Source organism: Globicephala melas, chromosome 9 (genome assembly GCF_963455315.2).
Source record: "Globicephala melas chromosome 9, mGloMel1.2, whole genome shotgun sequence".
NCBI classification, from domain to species: domain Eukaryota; kingdom Metazoa; phylum Chordata; class Mammalia; order Artiodactyla; family Delphinidae; genus Globicephala; species Globicephala melas.
The window spans coordinates 58,054,797-58,077,425 of NC_083322.1; the positions used below are offsets into that span (position 1 = coordinate 58,054,797).

The 22,629-nt window shown below is 40.8% G+C and overlaps 1 protein-coding gene across 11 annotated transcripts in view; it reads left to right on the top strand.

The window, feature by feature from the left end:
- PPP1R9A (protein phosphatase 1 regulatory subunit 9A) overlaps positions 1–13,480 on the top strand; it is a 327,785-nt gene extending 314,305 nt beyond the window's left edge. For 6 of the 11 annotated variants that reach the window (XM_060304610.1, XM_060304615.1, XM_060304611.1 and 3 more), the window contains 5 exons: positions 5,649–5,847; positions 7,850–7,969; positions 8,917–8,940; positions 10,057–10,239; positions 11,600–13,480. In XM_060304610.1, coding sequence (XP_060160593.1) covers positions 5,649–5,847; positions 7,850–7,969; positions 8,917–8,940; positions 10,057–10,239; positions 11,600–11,809 — 736 coding nt within the window. In that variant the 3' untranslated portion in view covers positions 11,810–13,480. The remainder of the gene's footprint in view (positions 1–5,648; positions 5,848–7,849; positions 7,970–8,916; positions 8,941–10,056; positions 10,240–11,599) is intronic. The other 5 variants (XM_070046350.1, XM_070046345.1, XM_070046347.1 and 2 more) reach the window with 3 other exon arrangements.
- The last annotated feature ends 9,149 nt before the right edge of the window (positions 13,481–22,629 follow it).

Consider the following 22,629-nt stretch of genomic DNA (forward strand, 5'->3'; position numbering starts at 1 on the left):
GAAACGCAAGGCTTCTTTAATATACGCAAATTGATCAATGTGATACACCATATTAACGAAGTGAAGGAGAAAAACCATATGATAATCTCAATAAATGCAGAAAAAGCTTTCAACAAAATTCAACACCGATTTATGATTAAAAACCCTCCAGAAAGTAGGCATAGAGGGAACTTACCTCAACATAATAAAGGCCATATATGACAAACCCACAGCCTACATCATTCTCAGTGGTGAAAAACTGAAACCATTTCCACTAAGATCAGGAACAAGACAAGGTTGCCCACTCTCACCACTCTTATTCAACATAGTTTTGGAAGTTATAGCCACAGCAGTCAGAGATGAAAAAGAAATAAAAGGAATCCAAATCGGAAAAGAAGAAGTAAAACTGTCACTGTTTGCGGATGACATGATACTATACATAGAGAATCCTAAAGATGCTACCAGAAAATTACTGGAGCTAATCAATGAATTTGGTAAAGTAGCAGGATACAAAGTTAATTCACAGAAATCTCTTGCATTCCTATGCACCAATGATGAAAAATCTGAAAGAGAAATTAAGGAAACACTCCCATTCACCATTGCAACAAAAATAAAAAAATACCTAGGAATAAACCTACCTAAGGAGACAAAAGACCTGTACACAGAAAACAATAAGACCCTGAGGAAAGAAATTAAAGATGATACAAACAGATGGAGAAATATACCATGTTCTTGGATTGGAAGAATCAACATCATGAAAATGACTATACTACCCAAAGCAATCTACAGACTTAATGCAATCCCTGTCAAACTACCAACGGCATTTTTCACAGAACTAGAACAAAAAATGTCACAATTTGTATGGAAACACAAAAGACCCCGAATAGCCAAAGCCATCTTGAGGAAAAAAAATGGAGCTGAAGGAATGAGACTCTCTGACTTCAGGCTATACTACAAAGGTGCAGTAATCAAGACAGTATGGTACTGGCACAAAAACAGAAATATAGATCAATGGAACAGGATAGAAAGCCCAGAGATAAATCTATGCACATATGGTCACCTTATCTTTGATAAAGGAGACAAGAATATACAATGGAGAAAAGACAGCCTCTTCAATAAGTGGTGCTGGGAAAACTGGACAGCTACAGGTAAAAGAATGAAATTAGATCACTCCCTAACACCATACACAAAAATAAACGCCAAATGGATTAAAGACCTAAATGTAAGCCCAGACACTATAAAACTCTTAGAGGAAAACATAGGCAGAACACTCTATGACATAAATCACAGCAAGATCCTTCTTGACCCACCTCCTAGAGAAGTGGAAATAAAAACAAAAATAAATCAAATGGGACCTAATGAGACTTAAAATTTTTTGTACAGCAAAGGAAACCATAAATAAGACCAAAAGACAACCCTCAGAATGGGAGAAAATATTTGCAAATGAAGCAACTGACAAAGGATTAATCTACAAAATATACAAGCAGCTCATGCAGCTCAATATCAAAAATACAAACAACCCAATCCAAAAATGGGCAGAAGACCTAAACAGGCATTTCTCCAAAGAAGATTCACGGATTGCCAATAAACACATGAAAGGATGCTCAACATCACTAATCATTAGAGAAATGCAAATCAAAACTGCAGTGAGGTATCACCTCACACTGGTCAGAATGGCCATCATCAAAAAATCTAGAAACAATAAATGCTGGAGAGGGTGTGGAGAAAAGGGAACCCGGGAATGTAAATTGATACATCCACTATGGAGAAAAGTGTGGAGGTTCCTTAAAAAACTAAAAATAGAACTACCATATGACCCAGCAATCCCACTACTGGGCATATACCCTGAGAAAACCATAATTCAAAAAGAGTCATGTACCAAAATGTTCATTGCAGCTCTGTTTACAATAGCCAGGACATGGAAGCAACCTAAGTGTCCATCGACAGATCAATGGATAAAGATGTGGCATATATATACAATGGAATATTACTCAGCCATAAAAAGAAACAAAATTGAGTTATTTGTAGTGAGGCGGATGCACCTAGAGTCTGTCATACAGAGTAAGTCAGAAAGAGAAAAACAAATACTGTATGCTAACACATATATATGGAATCTAAAAAAAAAATTTTAATGGTTCTAAGAACCTAGGGGCAGGACAGGAGTAAAGACGTAGATGTAGAGAACGGACTTGAGGACATAGGGAGGGGGGAAGGGTAAGCTGGGATGAAGTGAGAGAGTGGCATGGACATATATACACTACCAAATGTAAAATAGATAGCTAGTGGCAAGCAGCCGCATAGCACAGGGAGATCAGCTCGGTGCTTTGTGACCATCTAGAGGGGTGCGATAGGGAGGGTGGGAGGGAGACGCAAGAGGGAGGAGATACGGGGATACATGTATACGTGTAGCTGATTCACTTTGTTACACAGCAGCAACTAACACAACAATGTAAAGCAATTATACTCCAATAAAGATGTTAAAAAAAATTTTTTTTTAATGTGGTAGTGGTGGTTGTTTTAAAAGCATTGCGACAAAGGCAGTTCACTTGGGAGTAAGACAAGATACTCATGCTGTCATTCATTATGGCCTGTTTATAACCTTTAAAACAGTATCCATATATTTAAGCACTACCATGTCTTACTTGAATTATGGATGGAACTCTTTAAAAAATTCCCATGTTACTTTGATTAATTGATTCAGAAATTTATAACCAAAGAGGAGGAAAATAATCATCAGGTCCAATTAATCTCAAATATCCCCAATTACAAGAGTGTGGGGCTACAGGGGAAATATTTTTACGTTTCTGCACAGTCAGAGCTTTGTGAGCACTTTTACTGGAATGTGGGACCTGAGCTAAACGACAAGCCTGAGAAGTTAAATTATGACTAGATAGATAGATTTACCTGCAGAGAGATTTACCTCCCCAGAGGTATGTGATTACATTTTCCAGAAGTGGGGATATGGAGAGGGGGCTGAGACCCAACTCTGTGGAGACGTTCCCGGGGCTGCAAAGCTGGAGACACTAGTCTGACATATATTACTTACATATATTACTCTGACATACATTACTTTCCAAAGCATAAGAACCCAAGATCCTTCTCAAGTTGAATTGTTTACATTAAGGAGATAAGACATCTCTCCCTCTCAGAGGAAAGAAGGCAGACAGCTGTCCCTCTCCTATATAATCATCCAGATTCATATTTTTTAGATTCCTCACCTATAATGTAGACCAAGTATACGATGACAACTTGTTCCCATTGTGGCAGCCTGGAAAGAGGAAATTAGGGCATGGGAAACCAGTGCAATAAATTTTGTAAGTAAATAATAACCTGTTTCTGCTCCAGAAACCTCACATTTGTATTCAGGATAATATTAATAAATACAGTTATTAAAAACTTTAAGAGTGAGATCAGACATGTATTATTAAAAAATACAGATTCCAGGTCAACTCCTCCCTCTCCCCCAAATTCTAACTTGGTAAGTCCAGGTACCCAAGAATTTGTATTTGAATAGCTACTTCAGATGATCCTTATCAGACTTATTTGGGGACCACTGCACTGGTCCAAGACCCAGGAATAAAAAGTGCTTCTTACAGAAGACCAATCTGCCTCTGCTAGCATGCTTTCTTAAGTTCAGTTATTGTAAACCCACATCCCCCCATTTTTTGATAGTAAGTGGATTTAAGGATACAAATTTTTTTTAGTTTCAACGTCAGGATAAAATTGAAGGTTGACACATCTCTGGTTGTTCTTTATTATCCTTACAGACCCCTTTGGGTTTGTTTTGTTTTTTTAAATAAATACACCATTAAAATCATCAGATCTGCTGGAATCTTTAGTGTGAGAAACACTTTTACTGACCCAACCTGTGGTTTCAGTATGCTACCAAAACTTCGCTGACTTCTGCATTCTCTTTAGTTATCGTTCTCATAATCCCCTTATACATATATTGCTTTACAGTTTACAAGATGCTTTTACATTAATTGTCCCATTTGATTCTCACAATAATCTTCGGAAATGGAACAGAAATTGTTAGGAGTTGTATTACCTATGTAAATTTGAAATATTTCAAAGTAATGAGAAATGAGATGTGAGACGGTTGAAATTCAGTATACATCTGGGACAGAAGTTGTCCGTTAGCCATGCTGTTGAGGCACTTTTAATTGAAGGGGAATCTCTTTGTTGTCATGACATCAACAGCTAACAAATAATAGACATTATATCAGAGATCACTTGGACATATTGAGGGTGACTTCTTCCAAGTGCATAGAAACTACTGCCCATTCCTGCCTCAGCTCCTGATAAATTTTTTTAACCAAAAGGTAAATATAAATATGCAGGTAACTGCATTAAGAAAAAAGTCTGGTTTCTTTCTTTCTTTTTTTTAAAATTAATTTATTTATTTTTGGCTGCATTGGGTCTTCATTGCTGCGCACGGGCTTTTTCTAGTTGCGGCGAGTGGGGCTACTTTTCCTTGTGGTGCACAGGCTTCTCACTGCAGTGGCTTCTCTTCTTGTGGAGCATGGGCTCTAGGCGCACAGGCTTCAGTAATTGTGGCACTCGGGCTCAGTAGTTGTGGCTTGCAGACTCCGTAGTTGTGGCTCATAGGCTTAGTTGCTCTGCAGTGCATGGGATCTTCCCAGACCAGGGCTCAAACCCGTGTCCCCTGCATTGGCAGGTAGATTGTTAACCACTGCACCACCAGGGAAGTCCCAAAAGTCTGTTTTCAAATTGTGTTTTTCAAATGCCTTTGAGTCCTTTAAGTAGTAAATAAGCATAGACCTTTATACCTTTACATTTTCAAAGCACTTTCACACTTATCTAATTTAATTCTTAACAACCACATATGATATATATAAAATATCCACCTTTTATGGATGAGGAAATAGACTCTGAGAGAAGGACCAAGGCCATGTACACAGGAAGTGTGTACGGTTTTAGGACCTTGGGTCTGATGTTCCTCCTGTGATAAGGCACTAAGATTATGATGAAAAACCAATAAGGTGTGTGTGTTCTGCTTAAAGTATCATGAGCCCAGAAATTTCCAAGTATTTAAATATATCATTTTCTAAAGTTTCAGGCTCTTGAGAACCTGTGCTCAGAGGAGGCCAGGGTAGAATGCTGGTTATGAGCTCATGTCACTAGTGTGAGGCACTGTTATGTGACCCAAATAAAGGGAATGCTGTGATGATTAACTTAATAGCAATTCCTAAAAGACCATGCCCCTCCCTGATACTAATTTATCCACATACATTTATTAGGCACATTTCATAAAATTCATCGTGGCAATAATGATAACAAAATATTGATCATTGTTATAGAATCCAATTAGATGCAAAAAAGATAACTATTGGACTTCCCTAGTGGTCTAGTGGCTAAGATGCTGCGCTTCCACTGCAGGTGGCGCAGGTTCGATCCCTGGTCAGGGAAGTTCCGCATGCTGCGTGGTGTGGCCCCAAAGAAAAGAAAAATTAAAATTAACAAAAAAAAGATAACTATTAAGATTAACGTTCTAGTCAAAAGGGCAACATTTTTACTCTATCCGTTGTGTAGAATAATTTCTCAAACTATGACTTCAAACTATATTCAGAGTCCCTTCAGAATTCATTTCAATAAGTTTTACATCTGCCTTTTCTTTGTCTAACATACCCGTTCTTTTCATAACCCAGGATCTTCAGCGGCAGGCTGGAACACTGGAAACCGAAGCTGTCCTCCACTGCTCAGGCCTCCACGCCATCAGCGGGCCTGCCTTTCTCGTGGTTTAACGAAAGCCGGAAAGGATCCTATTCCTTCAGGAACCTGCCTGCATCTGCAAGTCCCCTTCAGCCTTCTCCTGAAACTCTAATTTCAGATAAAAAGGGGTCTAAGGTAGAAAACACATGGATTTAAAAAGCAAACAAGAAAACCCCCAATCCTTCCTCCTCTTCGATCTTTGGAAAGCATTCTCAACTTGTGTGTGTACTCTGGATCCGAGAAACCAATGTGATAACACTGCAGTAAACAATGCATGGTATTTCTTGCGTGGGGGAGGAAGAAAGCCTCATCTAACCATCACCTTCTTTAATACTGTTCCGTTCTAGATTGTACGTTAATCTTTGATTTGCCTGTCTTTTCACATACTGCTAGTTAATCTCAGTTTGACAGTCAAGCCATGCTGGGAAAGATGCATTTGAATCATGGAACAGTATGATAGATCTGTTTACCAAGTATTCCACTTTAAATTACATTACAAAACTATTTTTGCTGTGCTCTTCAAGATTTACTGGAAAACAAATAAATTTGGGACTGAATATGTGTTCAATATATCTAAATGAAACTCTTTCAAACAGACCAATGCTGACATAGCACCCTTATTTCTTCTTTTAAATCAAACTTCCATGTTGATAAACTGTTACAATTCTATCACCAAAGTTTTTTAACTTTAGCAGAACGAGGAATTATATGCTTATTTGTTTTTAAATGCACGATGGTTATTTCCAGCATGACGCTGCAAACCTTACCTAACATTTTATTGAAACACATACGGTGGCTAACTTTCACATGTTGTTTGGTCTCCCTTTATCAATGTTCACTTTTCTCTCTCAAACAGAAACCTGTGATTAATGTTAACTTGAATTTAATTCTTTTCTTGAGGTCAACAGCTCATAAGGTTTTGACAGAATTTGGGGTCATATCTCCAATGACAATGTCAAATGGTAATGTGCTGTGTTAAACGCTCACCTGCTTAAATGTTTTACTAGCCTAGCTCCTTGTGCTCTGATTTCGTCTCCTTTTCTGAAGTTTTAGCAAACTTGGCGTTTGTTTGGTACTGAATTCTCTAGCCTCTGGCATGGTATTTATTCTTGACAACCAGCTAAACCCAATGCAAGGGAACCTAATGGAAAACTAACAGTCCAGTTCCTAAGGAAGGGGAATAGGAAACAAGATGGTGTTGGTCAGGTGCTTAGAGTTCCAGGAAAGCCAGTCCTTCTAGAATTATTAGCAAAAGAAGTTCTGGAAGCAGAAGGCCACTTTGGTCTTGAAACATTTTCAGTCTTGGGTCTGAGAAATCTAAATGTTGTTTGAATAGATTCTACCATTATCTTGCACTGGAGAGACACCAGATTTGGTTTAAAATGTTTTTACAAATGCAGCTATGTAGTCATTGTGAATTTATTTAACTTTAATATTCACTGAACATTTTAATGAAATTCTGGGGAAGTTTTACGTACACACCCTCAACCTCCCCAATCCCCAGGTGGTTATTTGGAAATGTGTTTCTGTCCATGCTGCAGCCTCTTTGGTACTCCGTTGGTGCTGTGCAAGAGTTGTATTTTAGCATGTGACTACTAGTGTAATGGCAGACTGTGACCTACCCCAGAACTCATCATCTTGAAGGTTACATCCAGGAGAGGATCTGCCATCTCTCACAGTATTTATCACGGCCAACAGCAAGCGATCCTTCCCAGGGGGTGCTCAAGCTACCTTTCTAATATGGGTTGCCATCTGTTCCTAATAACTCAGGCTCACCACACCATCTTGTATTTTTACTTACACTGTTACTTATCACGATTAGGGTCAAAGAATATAGGCTTATTAATATTACCCCTCTGAGCAGTTGCAGAGGATAATGAATGCTGTACCCTTGAAGAGAGGTTGAAGAATCATTTCTCTAAGATATCTATCCTTTCATGTGATGGAGAAAGCACCCAGAATTCCCTATCCAGCGCAGAAGGCACAGTTCTCAACCACTGCCGGGTGAAGGTCACCAAACCCAATATGAATCTCTTCTAAGATTACTTAAAAAGAACCTTTCCAGAACTTACAAACATACCTACCTCTGGTTCACTCACTATGCTCATTTAACAGTGAGCTTTATTTGTTTTTTCAGAATTTTACCTTCAGTGATGACTTCAGCCCCAGCAGTACCAGTTCAGCAGACCTGAGCGGCCTGGGAGCAGAACCCAAAACACCTGGGCTCTCTCAGTCCTTGGTGCTCTCATCAGATGAGGTACATGCACGGCACCGACGACAGAGCTGCTTTCTCAGATCATACGTTTTACCGATGAACTATCACCGGGGAAAATGTTTTTAGGCAGATTTTGCGTATCAGTCCTCATGATTTCGCTCCCTCTCTGTCTCAACGTGGATGCAGAGTACTATTTCTGAGCCCCTTTAAGCTGTCTAGGGACCTCCTCAGCCTTTCTTTGATATAAATGGGATGACTATCAACAGAGGGTTGGGAATGGGAGGCTGGGCACTGGAGAGCAGCAAGAGGGAACAGCCCAGAAATCCCAAGGGAGGGAATTCCCTGGAGGCCCAGTCTTTAGGACTCCGTGCTTCCACTGCAGGGGGGCCTGGGTTCAATCCCTGGCTGGGGAACTAAGATCCTGCAAGCTGCGAGGTGCGGCCAAAAAAAAATCTCGAGGGAGTTTACAGACAATCCATCCCCCTCCTCCCTCACTTTTTTCACCATCCCTGATGTTCCCTCTGAGTGGGGAGTGGCCCCTGACTGAGAATCACCGCAGGGGAGAGGTGCACTTGTGACAAGGAAGGAAAACTGGGGGAGAACCACTTACTTAGAAGCCAGGGTCAAGTGTGCATTGCAATGGATTCTCAGGAGATATAATGTGTACAGGAGGGCAGGAGATTACACTGGTGATTGACTTAGTGCTCCAAGAGATAAGTAGAAGGAAGAAATACCAGTACTGGGGGCGGGGATGGGGCTGGGGAGAAGCGCTGTAAGTAAAGATATATTCACCCTAAATATTTGCTCTTAGTTATTTCTTTCTAATGTGATTTTTGCTTTGTAAAACTTTTTTTTTCCCTTAAATTCTTCTGCCTGTATTCTTCAGGCTTCGCATGATTTTAATTGTATTAAAACTTTGTACTGTACATGTGTGTCTCCTGTTCCTGTAACACTTTTCTTTTTGGTTCCTTTGCTGCTCTCTCACTCAGAGCCTGGATATGATAGATGACGAGGTGAGCTCTCAGTGGGCTGTGTGTGGTGGCTTACATGGTATTGTCTGACACTTCTTTTCTTTGCAAATGATTTAAAATCAAACAAGACAAGAAACTTTCCTCTGTAGTGGAGGGTTTCCTCGTGTTAAATAGTTTCACTCTCTGTCCTTGTCTATATCTTAGTTGAAAAGACATTCAAGAGGATCTCCAGATTCCCTTGCTGTGCCTCCCATCACCATTACCCTGACACAGCCCATTGTGTTTCACCTCCTTTGCCTTCACCTCAGCTTCCCCATCCCCTCCTCTGTGTTCCCTGCATGGTCACTGAGGTGACGCCTGTCTCTCCTCCCGGATTTATCATTGCCTTCATCTCCTCTCAGCTTAGTGGTTCTAGGAACCCAGCTGCCCTTTGCACTATTCATAGCAATGTCCTGCATTGGACAGAGCCTGGGATTTGGAATAAACCAGTAAATGCTGAGCTCCACCACTCACTAGCTGTGTGATACTGGACAGATCTGGAGACTTTCTGGGCCTCACTTGCCTCGTTTATTAAAAGTAATTATGGAAATTACCTGTCCTACCTTCCTCATAGGTTTGCTTGCTGCTCAAGTGAAATAATGGCTGTGAAATTTCCCCTAAGTATGTTTGAGGACTTAATGTTCTCCCCTTCTAAGTAAAAGATATACCTCAGTATTTTTAAATGTATCTTTACATATCTCTGATGTCTTAGCAGAGGATCAGTGCAGTGATGCATTACATATAGAGATTAATGATGTATTCGTTTTCTGCATCTGATAATCTTTCCATAGTGTTTTAATGTAAAAACTTGCAACACTGGAGTGTATTTTTCAGTTTTAAACTTCCTACATTAAAATGCTTTGTTTGGGGGAATTTTTAAATTTCCAAATACCTAAACAAAATGTAGAGTTAATAACTTTGTGTATGTTACACATACAGCTAGAACCATTCGTTTACTTTATGGTTTACTTTATAAAAATAAATAAATAAATAAAGTAAACTTTATTCGTTTACTTTATGGCTCTAGTAGGCAAGAAATGGCTTTTGATAGCATCACATGCCATACTGAGCTACAGCTTCTTGGTCCTTTAACAACCCTGCGTAACATTCCTACCTCAGATTCTTGATGACGGACAGTCTCCCAAACACAGTCAGTGTCTGAATCGGGCCGTTCATGAATGGAGCGTGCAGCAGGTTTCTCACTGGCTAATGAGCCTAAATCTGGAGCAGTATGTCTCTGAATTCAGTGCCCAAAACATCACTGGAGAGCAACTCCTGCAGTTGGATGGAAATAAACTTAAGGTAAAGAATTATATGTTTGTGTTAGGTTACCAAGTATAATTTGTATTACACATAGCGCCTAAAATGTTTCCGTTAGATGAGAGCATCCTGCATATCTGAGAGGTACTTCTCACTCACAGTTAGCAGAAAGGACCTTGAATGATTTCTGAGTGGTAAAGGAAGTTTCGGAAAGTCGTCGGGTTCTGAATCAAACAGTAGGCTGTCGAGCAGGAGAGCTAGAGGCTCACTCCATTGCTTCCGCCAAGCAACACATGGTCCATGTATTAACTCTACTTATTTCCTATGTAGTATGAGTTTTAATAATGGCCGATGTGGACTCTCCTATAACGTTAGAGTTAAAACCCAGGTCCGTGAATCTTCCCTTTTTTTAACTCATTGCTCCCCCCACCCTCCCTCTTCCCTGCATTCCACTCAAAAAATGGAACTGTGTTCTCCCCAGAACTTTCTTCCCCCACCAAGTGCAGGCCGTGTCTTCCCTCCCCTGCCCTGGCACTCTCATTTTCACCTGTTCAGTCCATCTCCTTTAGAGGCTGAGGTGGCACCTACCCCTGTGGAAAAAGGGCAAAAGGAGCTCACAGCCAGCCTGCCACCCCCAACCTCGGCCCCCTGCTGGGCTGACGGGCAGATGAGTAGCTCTTGACAGTCTTGAAAAGGTTAGAGATCAATCAATAGCCTGTGAATATGAAGGCCCGTTGACAAGGCTGTCCCTGATGGGGAGATGGATGCATCCCGCTGTTGATTCTGAAGGTCATGAAACGTTTAAAGTACGGAACCAACTCCCCTTATTCTGAATTCCAAGCTCATCGAGCAGCCTCATTATGATCAGGCTTCCTTTATAGGTCTGCCTACAGGGAGAGAATGGCTAATCATGCTGACATGAGCATTCCGGTCCCAGAGACATTTTTGGTCTCCATTGTAAATGAATACATGGGCAGAAAGGAAGCCACTTCGATTCCTCCTGCCCTTCTTGGAACCCTCCGTGGCAGCAGGTGCCCACTCCTATCTTTTGAAAATATCAGTGAGTTTAGCAATACTTTTGGCTGTAAATGTCTACAGCCCAAAGGTTGGAGAAGCAGAATTGTGCCCTTTTTCCATTCACTGACCCATTAATTACCAGTTCAGAAAGCATTTACTTGCTGAGGTTTAGGAGGTACTGTGCTAGGGACTTCAAAGTATAAAAGAACAAATAAAGATCAGCCCCACAGTATGTAGATTTTTGGCAAATGTAATCAGCTCTTTCTACCTCTTTGATTATGTTTACATTAGTTCTTGAGTTTGAACATCTTGTGATATCAACCTCATCATAAGCAGAGAAGCCATTGGTTTTCAAATTCAGTTTGTTTATGTGTTTCCTTCTTAGGCTCTTGGAATGACATCATCCCAGGACCGAGCAGTGGTCAAAAAAAAACTCAAAGAAATGAAAGTGTCTCTAGAGAAGGCTCGGAAGGCCCAAGAGAAAATAGAAAAACAAAGAGAAAAGCTGAGGAGGAAGGAACAAGAGCAAATGCAGAGGAAGTCTAAAAAGACAGAGAAGATGGCAGCCGCCACAGAGGGTGCTGGTGAGCAGTGACACACACGGAGAAGTTTCCGCCTCTTCCTGCCCTGCTCTCCTCCGGAGGATGAAGAAGAAACTGATGACAGGGGTAATGTGCTCTAGGCAGACTGGGGAACTGTGTGTTCAATAACTGCATTTTCTGCATTAATAGAGTACACTCACTCTTAACCTACTGAAATAATCCCAAGCCACCTTTGGTTTAGTAACAAACCAAGGATCTCATTTGTGAGAGGTGCGAAGTAGCAGTGTTTCTCTCTTCCTTGTGTTGGGTGGGTGGTGTCACTTGAAGAACCAGCGTGATCCTGCTCAACAAGAGCATGACACACCGTGGCGCTGTCCATGGAATGCCATGCATTTTCAATATGCGATCCTGAAACTGAGCAACGGCACATGTCTGCATGGCCGAGAACACCGCTCTGCCATGAGATCTGGGCTGCAGAATCTGTCCCGGTGAGTGGGAAAGGTTCCCCCTCATTTCTGTGTCTGGACACTGAGACAACCCCGCTGTGGAAATGTGGGTGCTCTTTGCCTACTGTGGCAAAAAGCAAGCAAACTGTGCTGCCTGCTGGGCATTGGGAAGAGAGAAAAGAATTACACTTATTTGTTAACCCCAGAAGGAAGCAAAAGCCTTAAGAATGCGGATGTGGGCATTACCTTGGGGTTCTGAGGGTAACATTTATCCTCCAGATTTAGCCAAGCAAAGAAAAATTCAGACATGAGTGCAGCCATGGGATATCGGGATCTGCTGTTTACTTTGCTACTGCTGCATGTTCAGTATTTCAGCAGCACCGACACACACAACACAGTTCCTTTTCTCCCCAACCAATTGAACAGAAAATTGATTTTTAAGGAAACCAACATTTTCAGGTTTCCTCTCCTGGGGAACATTCTGGCTGGTCTTCAGCCTGACTATGACACAATCAGGAACTCATCACATATTTTCTACTCAAGATTTCCCAAGTGGGCTCAGTTAGACTTCTAAGAAATGTACTTTTAAGAAAAATAGAAATACCAGTTAGAGAAAAGTTAGATTTGACTAACATTCAACCAGAGAAGCAATTTTATTGAGCACACAGAATGTTCCCATAAAGAAGAGCTGTCAGTTATATTTTAGAGATGTTTTGAATGGTTTTTCTGAGCCATTCTCTTTCATTCTTTGGAGATCTCCACTTTACAGTTAAAGTTTATTTAAGACGGTACACATGATGCAGGCTGGCAGTGCAGGCAGTTATACTATTTTAAAGCCAGTATTAAGGATTTCAGTGTTTCATCAAACTAATGCAAGTGCAGGAGAGTGGGGCAGAAGGAGGAGAAAATAAACTCATCTTGAGAAGTTTCAAATGATGGATTTTTTGTTGTCGTTGTTGTTGTTTTGCTTTTTATGCTCATGCATCTGGTTCTCTTTGCTGCATTGGCTGTAAAAATGAGGTCATCCACTTTCCAGAGGACGAGTTTCAAAATAAGAGTTGAGGCCAGACCAATCCTTGGACAAGTATTTTACTTCCTTTACTTCGTTTTCTGGGGGCAGGGGGGGTGGTCTCGGTCCTTGTCTTCCACTGGAAATGCTCTATACGCAGAGCTTAGGGGAAGGCTTTTGAAGGTTACAAGTAACAGATAATGTAAAGGGGCTTCTTCCCATATAGCTCCATCTCCTATTTTGAAGCATTGTGATTTTTTTTTTTTTTTGCTTGTCTGAATATCCAAAATCTGAAATTGTCTAAACTAGAAATTTATAATCTTGTTCTTCCCTAAGGCTTGTTTCCTTTTCAGTGACGGTGTTGTCTGTTAAGCTTCAGTTCCCTTGTCACTAGGTATAGATCATTCATTTGATCCTCAGAAACACTGGCATAAAGTAACATTGTGTTTTACAATTATCAAAGTCACTACCTATTTTTTTCTATCGTCATTTGGGGTATGATAATGAAACTCTATACTAGAATCTCTATTAATATTTTGAGATAGGTGGTGCTTTGCTATTTATTAATATCATGGGAAACCAGGAACCACTATCAATGAACTACAAAATTCAGCAAATCTTTTCAATACTAAAAGACTAAATTAGTCAAAATCTGGTAATGCTAGTGCTTGCTATTGTAAATTTTTGCCACTTTTCGCTTATCTTTGGGGGAAAAAAGTGATCTGGATCGTACTGGAAGTTTCACTGTATTCATTTTAAGAGTAGAAATAGAAGGATGATTTATGTTAAGTTATGTTTACACTTTGGTAATATTTGAAAATGGAAGTATATACTGGAAATGTGTATAAGTCTCAGTCTCTGCACATAATTTATGATCTATTATATTGCATTTTTAGATGTCTTAGAAGTATTGTTCTTTATTTGTACACTTCCAATGTTTAGATCAACAACCAACTGACAATATTATAAATCAAATTCTTATTCCTCAAATCATTTAGTTTGTAGTATAACAGTTTTGATTTTTTAAGTTAAATTATAGTCATTTTAGGTCTTAATGAGTTATTTTAACATTACTAATTAAAACTGCTGAAATTGATTTGATTGTCCAACAAAGGATAAAGCGTAAACATATTGATAAAAGGATATGAAAACAAAGTGAAGGACCTCAGATCTTGTGAACATTTTGTTTTCCTGTTATTTCCTTTATTGACTCTGGTGCATGATGCCTAATTGAGGTTCCAGTGTCTTACACAATCCTAACTTTAACGTTAGTGGTTTTCAGTATCCTTACAGTTTAGCCCAGAATTGTTGCTTCATGAACGTTACAGACTTTGTAGTTTTTTTATTTATCAGAAAATGAACAAAAAGGGAATATCTGGTTACTAGGAACTATATTCCTTCAACGACAGCTCAGTATGACTCTAACAAAAGCCAAAAGTGTTTTGGGGGTGCAGGTAATGCTTTGGGGGACAGGAGATTGTGGTGAGGCCAAGCGGTAGACAGAGAGCATTGTATGAGCTGGGTGTCTGGGGCAGGGTGTTCCACTAAAGGACTTAGATTACTTTATTTAAAGACTATCTCCCTTAAAGTAACGCACAGGTTATGTAGTAGTTTTCTCCTTTCTTTGCCTGAATCAGAAGTTTACTGCAGAGTGATAAGTTAGGGTAGAAATCTAATTTTGCCCATTCTAACACACTGCTGAAGTCCAGCATTAATTTCATGACAATGAAGCTACTCTATACTATCCTCCTTTAGCTGGGGTTGACATGGATTTCCCACCCTCAACATCCCGTAAGCATTTTAACCCAAACAGTTCATGACTGCAGTGTGATAGGGGTGCCTCCGCTTCTAAACGGGGCGTGAAATGGGAAGACTACCTTGTGCTTCTTTGTTGTCGTTGGAAACAGAGGGGCAGGAGGCCAAGAGAGGAACCAAATGAACCCTTGTTTTATCCTGTAGTCATCGCTACCCTGAAATCTTGAGATATCCCAGGCCCAAGCTGCAGGCCCCAGCCAGGTTGTTTGATCTAGCACTTTAATTAGCCTTTATGGTTTCTGCTGAAGACAAAGAATTCTCAGCTAGGTTCTTTGTGTAATAGGAAATGTGTGCTTTAAAATTATATTGTAAAAGGTAAATGAAAACTCACATTTATATGGCTATTCTAACTCATTTGTAAGTGTTAAAGGTTATACAGACCAAGCTGCAAGAGAGGAGAACCAGTGTTTGGCCATGCTATTGAAGAAGTTTCCAAAGGAGGTATCCCAGCAATTCTAAATCAAATGTCTATGCTTGGGATGTGATGTAGCCCCTTCATTACATGGAGGTATTTCAGAATTACCAACTTCCATTTGAGTAAATTTACTGTCCCAATAGAGCTGCAGATGAGGGGCATTTCAACTTGGTGGACAGCAGTCACTAGGGTTCAAGTCACCTGCTTAATGCCAAGTCCTTAGTGCTTTCTGAATGAAAAGGTAAAATGAAAAAGAAAAGCCCAGTTTTTAAGATATCTTTTTCCAATTTACCTAATCAAGGATCTACCTGCACACTGTTATGAAGCTAAGCATTTAAGGATGAAGTCCAGAAATAAAATGTCCATATTTTCTACTAGAATTGCTTTCGTTATGATGATAGGGGTGGGAAGTAAGTTCTCAAAAAGAAGCAGCGTTGTAAGAAATACAAACGTGCTTCAGAAATTCACTCCTGAAGAACAGCCTGTGTATGCAGGCAGATCTTGTTTATATTTGTCTTAGGCATTTAAAGTCTCAGGAAACTTAGTCTTGGTCCAAAACACTGGGGAAAAAAATAACACCAGACAGTACAGCAGTAGTATTTAAAGTAGCGGCATAGAATAGACCCGACCTAGAAATCAAAGGGCAAAGAAAAAGCCTACAGAAGCAACTTCCCCTGGAAAATGAAAACATCAGGCTCTACCTTATGCACAACAGAGGGTCCTGACGTGCTTGTGTGTGCGTGTCTGTGTGGATGCGCTGAGGGAATGGTGGTTACTGGAAGGCTCACACGTGTGAGTGGGTGGACCAAGCATGGCGCGTGACCCGCTTCCAGACCTGCAGAGTGGGGAAAGAAAGAAACATGATGATTTCCAATCCTTGCCCCCTCCCCCCAGCCCCCCCCCCAAATCGCTAGGGACGCGAGAATGAATGAGGTAAAGAATAAGAGAACAAGAGGCAACGTCTCAAGAATGTGCATGCCATTTGTGTAGACATACAGAACTACATACGTGTGAATATATCTCCCACCGTACATACATGCACATACTGCAATCACATGGCATCAAAATATATATTGTATATGGAACTTGGTAATGTCAGATAGGACCCTGAGCAGTATCGTAGCCTTATTGCCACTTCTTTTGTGTGTGTACATTGAATGGCTCATGAGATTTTAAGAGATTTTTTTAATGTATTTCTATTAAATGCACTTATCCTTCTACATGTTTATATATTTTGGTAAAACTGGTTTATTAGATACTTGGTATTTTAGCAGGATGAAATTTCCTCACACGTTTGGTTAATGCTTTGATGTCAAGATTGCACATTGCTGAGTTGAAGCTCAGAAGTTTATACAGCTTTGGGGATTTTCAGCTGCAGATTGCAGTTTCCTTGGCTAAAAATTGCACTGTGTGTTCTTGTGCATTCGCTCACGCTCTGAAATTACATATTTGGTCGCTGTGATCCATAAGTCACTAACCGCTGGCTCTCCGATGGCAGCGTTGCTATCACAGGACCATTTATTTGTGGTCCTCCACCATCTTTTGTGGAGTGATGCCACAGTTAGCTCATCACCAAATATAACACAAGTGGATAGGAGCGCGAGTGTGTTGTTGGAAGGTGTACACTTCTATTTCCTTCAGCTGTCTTATTCACACACCCAGGTTTCCTGTTAAGAATTTAAACTTTCACCCATGAAAGAACAATTGGCCAAAATAATTAAATCCCCTTAGAAAGTGGAAATTAGGAGGCACTCCAGCTAGATAACACCTCCAACAACATCAGAGTTAGTTAGTGCTTAGTGAAAACCCTTAAATATGTATGTATATGTTTTCCTTAATATTATTTATGATCATCACTGCTGCTTTCGTACCTTTTAATGGTGTTGCAGTTAAACCACTAGTACATCTGCTATGTATCACTAACAAAAACTGGCCGGCTGAAAACAAAAAAAGAGAGAGAATGAATTCTATTCCGTTGTAGAGGAGTTGATTTATTTTCATCTTTCTTTATGTATCACTAAAGGAAAACGGTTGTTTGGAAATCGTTCTAAGTTCAGTAAGTATGGATAGCATGTTATCTGAAACTTTTAATTTGTACCTTTTGGTGTCTGATCATTTGCATGGAAGAGACAATAGTGCCACGTCTGGATTGTTCTCTTGTGCTTGGTTAATGTGTACTTCTCTAGATTGTTCTGTTTCAAACGCCATTTCTTACTCTTTGGTTTTCAGAGGCATTCAAAGCAAAATATCACAGTGGTCCTTTGTTTTCTAACCAATCTAAAAATTCCTTGATTAAATTTGTTAGTGTAAATAAATTTCTTGCCAATGAGTATTATTGTTGTTAGACAACGAATGCAATAAAAAGAGAAATACCAAGGTCTGTCAAAGTAATTTTTTCCCCCCTCTTCCATTTTCACTTTCAACTAAAACAAGCCTTGACTGGGTAAACCTGTATTAACTGTCAAAATACATCTATCAATCAAGAGCAAAGTGCACATTTTCCATGGAAATGACACTAAAAATAAGTTTCAGCCCTGGTAAAGTGTAAATTGCCCTGGTAAAGTGTAAATTGGCAGCTAGAATTACATTTGAAAGCACAATTATGGAACTGGGCATAAAGTTAAAAGATCAAAGCTCCCACTACATGCTCCCTCGTCCACCTTTCTGTCCCCATCATGGCTTCACCGTCACAGCTTCTGAAACCTATTAGCCAGGAGCAGGTCTGTGACAAATCCATTAAGCAGTTGGCCTCACGCAGCATAGGGCAAGCTTAGAGTCAGCGCACCCCAGAGTATGGGGATCCTTTCAACGGTTTTATTCCTAAAGCCTTAAATGTTTAGAAGACTGAATGTAACAAATGGGGGATATTAATTTCTCTCTCACACACACACAAACCGTAATTTATCTGTGACTAAATTTTGGCAATGCAAAAATGAACAAAAGTAAAAGGAGAGGTGGGGTAATTTAGGTTTCTCTTTACTGGGAAAGCCATATTTAGAAGGGAAATGGGAATGGGTCTGAGTGTGCCAGGATGTCTAATGGCTTTGCTAAGGAGGTAGGCCTGGAGCTGAGGACAACTTCTTAGTGCCTATCTGGTTGTCCAGCACGTGAACTGGAGGCTCTGGGTGCTGGGGCTCTGATGACATGTGCGTTCATCCTGCTTTTTGAACAAGACAAGGCAAGGCAGCAATAAGCTCACGTGCTCTCAGGGAAAACGTGTTTTAGGGAAAGGACTTTCTGGGTCACATATAGTTAAGTTACTTAAGACCTGACAACTGATGTAATGATTTCAGCAATTCCATTTAAAGGATTTTTACTGGTAAATGAAGTTGTCAAATATCCCAAGACTGATCTGATATTGTACTCTCAAAGAAGCCTTATGCATCACATCTGTTCCCAGCTAAACACACTTTCATCTCTTGTGATGTCCAAATTTAGGGTCAGCATTCATTGTTCAGATGAGATCACTGTGGCCCCTTAGATGTGGCAAGCAGTTGAAATGAGGAGCTCCCTGTTGTCAGGGCATGGGTGCAAATCAGCCTGTTAGAGCTCACAATAAAGAGCCGTGTGGAACACAGTAGCAATCAGCAGTTTCCCTTTGTATACAGAGGCAACCGTACTTCCTCGTAACACTGTACCATTTTCTGCCTAAACCACTGTAACTTTGGGTTCTTCTAAAATCTTCTGGAGTTGGAGCACCCATCGAAAAATAACATTAGATTAATATTTTTTAAAGTCACTCAAGACATAACTTTAAATATGGGGTCATTTCTCCATAAGAAGCAGCCTTTAGGTAAACCATATTTTGTTCCAAAATTACTCTCTATATCATACCTGTTTCCTCCTTGGCAAGATGACAGCTTCTGATCAGATGATCTTTAACAGTGATAGAGACTCAAAGACCTATAGAGGCAAGAACTATAAATCAGTAGTACAGCCTGGGTGTGAGACATAAAGGAGCAGTAGGGACTATGGTAAATTGCGGGAAGGAGCGGGTATTACTCAGTAAGAGTCAAATTATTGCCATGCTGGAATTCAGGCCAGTTTTTCTATATTTTCAGGTAAGCTAGGAATTTGAATGTTTACACTTAATTCCTGGTTTTTAAATGCGGCAATAAAAACAAACACAGAAAAGAGCATTGCCCAAAAAAGAACATACCTCTCCACCACATTCGTCATTCCTCTGAACTTAGGGTCCCAACTCTAAATGTGGAAGATTTCATGAGTTTGGTTTCCTTCATTTAGTTGAGCAGAAATATGATTGTATCATTAGCAGCAGTATAGTGTTGTTAGTATCTAAGATGGCTGTACATGATAGCCGATGTTTGACCATTTTGGCCCATAAAATGGTAATTTCATATGATTCACCTACTATACCGAGCACACTGTAGGGCAGGAGCCCAGAGGTTGTATTTTGGATCTTCCACTTAACTGTTTGTTTCTCATTTGTAGAATGAGATGGGTGGGACCATATTAACTCTAAATTCGCTTTCAACTTTAAGTTCGTGTTCTTCTGAAGGCTTTAGGATAAAGTACAGTGACTTGAAGAACAGATACCGATATACAAAAACACCAAATATGGCAGAATAGGAAGGCTAGTGCTTGTTTATGAAAGGGTCAACGTGAGCATTTAAAAGGACCTCTCCAAAACAGCTGGCAGCAAAGACAGATGTCTTAGGAAACTGCTGGAGCATTCACATGTCGTAGTTAGTTACTGGGAAGTAGTTGATGGTGCACCTTGGCTTTAGGAAACCACTTTCTAATAAAACTAAATCACTCTCCTGTGGGTCAGTGCCTTAGACAATGGATCGTTATTACTTTTTGCTATACCTTATCAGATGCATCATTAGAAAGGAAGTATTTTTTTTCCAAAACAGCAAACTAAGTCCGTGCTATAGCAAATGGCCCAAGTTCCTCAAATGAGCTAACAAGCAAGAACAAATTAGAATCTAACATTCTGCCCAGTTCTGAGCAGTGAACACGCCACAGCATACATTTCTTCAATTCTATTCAGCATACCATACAGCAGTCGTAATAGCTAAGAACTAACAGAAGGCACAGAGGATTGCCGTTCACCATAATCACAGTTGTCCTGTAAACCCAGAGATAAAGGGCATGAAGGGCCAACAGGCAAATGGAAATATGTATTTGGTTTTTGTTTCTTATCCAAGAGATGTAGCCTTTAAAAAAAAAATTTTTTTTTTCAGGGGTGGAGGGTGGGATGAGACTGACTCTTTTTTTTTTTTTTTTTTTTGCGGTACGCGGGCCTCTCACTGTTGCGGCCTCTCCCGCCGCGGAGCACAGGCTCCGGAAGCGCAGGCTCGAGCAGCGGCCATGGCTCACGGGCCCAGCCGCTCCGCGGCATGTGGGATCTTCCCGGACCGGGGCACGAACCCATGTCTCCTGCATCGGCAGGCGGACTCTCAACCACTGCGCCACCAGAGGAGCCCGAGACTGATTCTTAAAACTGAGCTTTAAAAAGAATACATAGCAGTAAACCATGTCAGAAAGTATACCGTGTATCTGACGTAAATAACAAGTACAGTTAGTACCTACTGAAAACTCCGAGTCAAAAACCCCAGGTAAGTCATAGTAAACGTTCAGATGCCCCTGGCAAAGTGAGTTTCAAATTCTTGTTTGCACTGCCAAAACAATCCTCTGAAAAAAAGACCATGGACACCAATAGGGTCTTTGGGTACTAAAACTAAGATGGAAGAGAAGTTCTTTTAAGCCCAGATCATTCCAGCAAGGGATTTAGGTTTCCATTCTGCCAGGAAGGTTTGGAGAGGATGGCCATCCCTGCTTTAGGACTGGTCCATAACACAAACTTGTGCGTGTACTGACACACAGGAAAAGGGGGTTGAACAGGAAGGCAGGTAACACACAAATGATTAGACCATAGCAATGTGGTATGGTATATTTTTTAGACTCTTGCGAATTGCCAAGTTGGAGAAACTCACTATTGAAATAAAGATATGGACTGCAGTCCAGTGCTGGCTATCCTAACCCAGCCCTCCAGGCCCACCCTCCACTGTGCTCAGCCTGTACGAAGCCCATTCAAGGCTCCCTTGCCCTCCAGCCTCCAGTGGAGGTTGACCACGGAGCAGCAGCAGCGGTGGGGAGAGGGAGGGCCGAGAGGGAGGTGGGGTGCTGACCCCAGCCCCGTGAGGCCCTTGCTGGTTGGCTACATCCCTCAACCAGAGGTCAGGTTCCCCTCCCAGCGCCTTCTCCACACACAGCTCCCTTCTCGTCTGGCTTCCGGTTACCATCCCTGCCTTCCTTGTTAGCCTTGGGGTACTGCGTTATCCCTGTTCACTGCCTGTGCCTACACCTCTGTACGTAGTGCCCTCATGAAGTCCCCTCAAATCGCCCAGTTTACACGTACCATCTGTCTCCCGCCTGGACTCTGATTCAGATGCCTCCCGGAGTCCCATTCCCTTTTATATCTGATCTCTGGGGTCATCTATCCATGTCCCCCTTTTATTTGCACATATAATTGAGATTTATATTTTCAACCACTGACATGATTCATTTTGCAAACTAACCTCTGATCCAGTAGGATTCTCTGGGTCATAGAAGAAGATTTTCGTGCCATTGGGGTGGCGACCAACCCAAAGGTCCCCTGTCACAGGATCCTCGGATACATTATCCATAAGTGTGTTAAAGTCCAGAGGCTTCTAGATGAAAACCAAGGAGAGAAGGAAGGAGAGAAAGTGAAAAAAATTTGAGAGGTGATGGAGCAATACGTCAGGGAAAACTATCAGCCTGTCCTTCCTTGGTCACCACACTCCTGGCTCCGGGGACATGACAATTCTGCCCCATTTCACTAGCACTCAAGGGAATTCCTCTAGCTTTCCATCTATGCTAGTATTTTGCCGGTTTCCAGGACACACGAGGGAGGGGGAAGATCAGAAAACCAAAAAAGACTGTTAAAAGTTAGATGAAGGCATTTGGACTAACATCTGTGTATGAAATTAAAACTGAAAGAAAAAAAAAAGTTTTAAGTGCAGCCTAAAACAGTTCCTTCTAAAACGGCATGTGCAAATGATATTTTTATAAGCATTCAGAAAACAACCAGGAAATGTAGATTCATTTCTGATGAGAACATCAATGAAATGTAGGCTCTTCTTTAATGGCTAATCACAGGCTCTGCAGCCAGAGGGGAAATGATCACCCGGGGTCTAATTT